General features: G+C 40.6%; 1 protein-coding gene across 1 annotated transcript; it reads left to right on the top strand.

Moving 5' to 3' along the window:
- Positions 1–3,918: 3,918 nt before the first annotated feature.
- LOC132047907 (uncharacterized) lies at positions 3,919–4,705 on the top strand. Its single transcript, XM_059438880.1, has 3 exons — positions 3,919–4,030; positions 4,135–4,356; positions 4,509–4,705. The coding sequence occupies exons 1-3, from the start codon at positions 3,919–3,921 to the stop codon at positions 4,703–4,705; spliced, it is 531 nt and encodes a 176-aa protein (XP_059294863.1).
- Positions 4,706–4,927: the final 222 nt, after the last annotated feature.

The following is a 4,927-nucleotide window of genomic DNA, read 5'->3' as shown; positions in this document are numbered from 1 at the left end:
ATTTGATGGAAGGGGGTACCCAGGCTGGAGGATGTTATATCCCGCATTTTCAGAGCATGAGCGTGACACGTGCTTCCTCAAAAAATTGACAATCATGTTGTTGCTACATAATTTAAACTCACGTTGATAGTGTGGTATCCCGTATTTTTGAACGTCGGATTATTTGTAGGCTAAGGTGGGGCCCACACATCGAGATTTTTTTTTGGAACATCTGAAAAGTCATATGAATCACATATGTAAAGTTAAACACAACTCATGAAGGACCCTTGGGCCAAATCAAAGTGGAAGCCCTCCAAACGAATATTTTTAAGAAAACGTTTTCGGGTGACCTGACTTTGAGGGGCAAAAACGGTATTATAAGTTTGGAATTTGGAAAAATACCAAGAAATAGAAGTTGAAGATAATTGAATTAGCTTTCCAACCATAGGTCGTGGGATCCAAGGTGACGTCTGGACAAGGAGATATGAACGTTTTAAGTCCGAAAGGTCAGTGGGCTAGGCCCAACTCGGGCCCAACCGGGTTAGGCCCATGACCCATGCTATATAAGTGATATTTTAGCACTTCCCTCCTCATTTTCAGACCTGGAACAACCAGAAAATTCTGGAGATAGAGAGAAAAAAAGCCTTGGAGAAGAAAAATCAATTTTGACCAAAATCCGAGCCCCGAATCCCGAAGCCCATGAAGGGAAAAGCGTTGTCGTTGCGTTGTCTTCAATTTGGGTTAAAAATCAACCAAGGAGGAGGGTGATAACGTGGTGGCTGAATTCTTAAGGTATGGATAAGGTTCCTTTTCATTGCTAACAAGTTTATTTAAAGTTTTAACGGATTAGAACGGGAAAAATAGCGATATAAATTCATCCGTTGGTATTGTGATGTAAAGGAAAGAAGAATGGTTAAGTTGGCATGAGAATCTATTGTTAAGTTGTTGTAGGAAATTATATGATTTTATTCTAGTTTTATGTAATTATGAAAATGAATTGCTAAGGTGCAAATTATGGTTGTCGCTAATGAATTTGGGAGATGAAAACGTGTTATGAATATTTATGCCGAAGAATGGAGGTTTCGGATGAATTATGGCTTTGGTGGAATTTTTGTATATTTAGCAAATAATTTGTAAGAGGACATGAAATACTTCCGAATTGTGTTGGAATGATCTTGATTAGCAAAAGAATATGAAAACATTGATATTGGTTTGGAAATGCGAAGTTAGATTGGAAGTTGATATGTTATATAGAAAAGAGGACAATATATGTTAGAATGCGTTTCAATTCGATCGCCGATGTTATTGGTATTGTTGTTGGTTGGGTTGTTGATATTTGGAGCCGAGTTAAATCTCGGGGATGGTGCGTTATTGGGAAATCTTTAACGAAATTTTGCGAATATAAGTGAATTTATTTGAAAGGTTAAGGCAAGAATTGGTTAAGATTGAATCCTTAAGGCTTTATGATTAATATTTGGTAAATGTGACCAAATTGTAGATTTTGGCGAACTTGGAACTTGAATTTGGAGAAGCGTAAGCGACGGAAAAGGTATGTAAGGCCTACCCCTTTCTTTTTTTGGCATGTCTTAGTTGTAATAGGTTTGAATACGAGCCTCGGGGACGATTCTACTCTTAGAAATCCGAGCCTATGTTTGACCTTTTTTCATTCAAAAGATAATTGAATTAGGTATATTATGTTTAGTTAAGAAAAGTGAGTTTGAACATACGTAACTTCCACCAATGGAATTGGATTACCACGAAACTTTCGTAGATGACATTATAAGGCCAAATGTTCATAATTTACGTAAGCCACCTCGACTTAACCGGTGGGCCCACGCTCCGATACCTATTTGTATTGTTCTATTTGTTCTATTACCGTACGATAATTAAGGAAATCTTTGGCTACATCGTTCCGAATTTGATATAAGTATCCGTAACTCGATATAAGTATTCTGGTTTGACTATTCTGATATAAACGCTTTGGTACGAATGATCCGATTTGAATATTTTGATCTAAGCATTCCGATGTAAATATTCCGATATAAGTATTCCGATATAAGCATCCTATTCTGATATATATATGTTCTGACATAAGTATTCCGGTATAAGTATTCGGCTACGAGTATCTGGATATGAGTCTTCTGACCCGAGTATTCTGATATGAGTATTCCCTGTAAGCCTTAATGTTCTTCATGTACGATCTCGGATCGCTTAAGGAGTCCGAAGAGGTTTCGTATTTTAAAATGCTCATAACTTTCCGATACTAACTCGAAAGAACCCGAAACTTGTTCGAATCCTCCGATGCTCTGCCGCATATACCTATCCATCGAGTCCGGATTTATGTATATGGTTTCTCACTTACTCGCCGCAAGGCTCAATATATCTGTTCACCGCGTCCCGGCCAGATCTGCGTTATCGCGCGCATGCTCTCCGTGTCCGTTCACCGCGTCCCGGCTGTGGGTTCTCGTTATCGTGCGAGTTCCCGCATTGTTCACCGCGTCCCTCCTAGGCGGGCCGGCCCTCGTTTTTTATGTTCATGATATGATGATACGGGGACGGCATGATGGCATATGGATCCGTTCGTTCACCGCGTCCCGTACTAGTAGGCCGGCCTCGAGTTACCGCGTCCCTTCACTCGGAGGGGCGGGATCTGATATCAGTGTATGTATATGATAATATATGGTCTGTTATGCATAATTTGCGATCCGAAGGTATGCATTTTGATATTCGGACAAGCTATGCATTTTCCGTACCTCCGATTCGATCATGATTCTCGTATGTCTTACCTCTCCGCATTTTCGAATTTGATGAGGCTCGTATACTATGCCTCGTATTTTCGTGCTCGACCACGAATCGTCCTGTATCTCCGTACATCCGACTCGATTATGAATCCGTCCCGGCACACTTCGTACATCCGACCGACGACGGACCGTTCGATATAGCTCGCACGTCCGCGCCCGATTACGACCCCCCCGTCCGATATGAGACATTATCTCGAACCTTCCCGTACGATCCGTAAACCGGTTGTGGACATGTGCCCTCGCCGAAGCATACGATATGTTATGTGCTCCGTCCGACGTGTGAGACCCCCGATACATTCTCGTATATTCCGCACCCTTCTGACACGCGATCCGTGATTGTAAAATAAGCATTTCGGTACTTTGGACGACTCGTTTACTTTCGTAGTCCCCTCGATATATGAGACAGGTACGTACGATTTGTGTCCGAAAAGAAGCGCGGGTATTTTGAGTAATGTACTTATCTTTTAGTCTTGTCTGTCTCGCTTATGGTTCGTTCTGTATTGCATGCCTTACATGCCGCACATTTTCCATCGACCCCCCTCGGTTTTGGGCCGTTTCGTACCACGCAAAGTACTCCCAGATGAGTTTGGGTTATAGGGTGTTTTCCAAAGAGAGATATAAGCTCCATTCTCCTGTGAGGGGTCGCAAGTCGAGTTTGTTTGTTATGATTTCGGATTTATATTAGAGACTTTGCAGATAAATGCCGTGGGTATTGATTGTCGATTCTCTGTACGCGGCTCGTGTTGATATGTCGGTCTGTGTTATGTAACGAAACTTTGCGTAGTTATAGATTTGTTCGATTTAAAGGCTACGAGAAAGGAGATTGCTTGAAAATTTTTTTATGTATTTTATCTTATTTGATTTAGAAAGTTTGGCGTGACTTTGTATGCGGTAAGAGTCTGAGGGTTCGCTTGGCCCTAAGTAAGGGTCGGGTGCCCATCACATCCTAATAAGGTTAGGGTGTGACAGAGGAGATCCATTCTCCTATCCTTATCGTACCAAAAGGAAACTTGGTTTCATCAATGGGGCCTCGTAAAGCTCGTATCCAAAGTCAGATTATGAACAATGGAGTTGTGTCAATGATATGGTCATATGCTGGATTACAAATGCACTTACAAAAAATATTGTTGACAGTGTAATGAGTTCCAAAACAGCTAAGGAACTTTGGGACAGTCTAGAACAAAGGTTTGGTAAGTCTAATGGTGCCAAACTATACCACTTACAAAAGGAGCTAACAGGTTTGGTGCAAGGTAATAATGACATTGCAGGATACTTCACTAAACTCAAAAGACTCTGACGAACTAGGATGCTATTAATGTCATTACTCGCTGCTCACGTGTATGTGTGTGTGAAGGAGGAAAGTTAACAAAGTCACTAGAGGATCAGAGGTTAATCCAGTTTTTAATGGGTTTGAATGATGTTTATACACAAGCTAGAGGAAACTTCATTATGATGAACCCACTACCTACTATGGACACTACATATTCTCTTCTTCTACAAGATGAGAACCAAAGAGAGATATATGCAAATGCCCAGATTTCCTCAGATTCTGCATCCTTTATGGCTACTGGACAGAGTACCATACAAGGAAAGCAAACCAATGATCAACTAATGTCTGAGTTTGTAGGCTTTATTGTCAGCAAAGACAAGGAAAGGGACATTTAAATACAAAAATCAACCAAAGGAAAAAACAGAAATCCGGGACTAAGTTTACAATTTCTTTCGCAGGTTTGTTAAACCTCGCAAAAGTTCAAGGGAAAAAGAAATACAATCCCAATGTAAGTTGTACTCATTGTGGAAAGACAGGACACACAATAGATGATTGTTATAGGTTACATGGATTCCCAGATGATTTTGAGTTCACTAAAGGAGAAGCTAAAGGCAATGCAGCAGTAATGTATGAAGAAGGGGAATACCGCCGATAACTCGAGATCAACAATAACCTTTTACAAAAGAATTCAAGAAGGTGAACAAATCTCGCAGATGACGTACCTCATACAAACAATAAAATCGGTGTGGAAAGACAAGCATTAACCCCTTTTTCCTGGTCTATTCTAAAATTTGATTAGGTTTTTGGTAAAAATTTGAAACCCCGGCTTGGATTATTGATTAGGGCTCGATCACATGTGTTTTAATCCCATTCTTTC

Source organism: Lycium ferocissimum, chromosome 2 (assembly GCF_029784015.1).
Source record: "Lycium ferocissimum isolate CSIRO_LF1 chromosome 2, AGI_CSIRO_Lferr_CH_V1, whole genome shotgun sequence".
Lineage (NCBI taxonomy): Eukaryota > Viridiplantae > Streptophyta > Magnoliopsida > Solanales > Solanaceae > Lycium > Lycium ferocissimum.
This window is presented reverse-complemented; position numbering and strand designations above follow the sequence as displayed.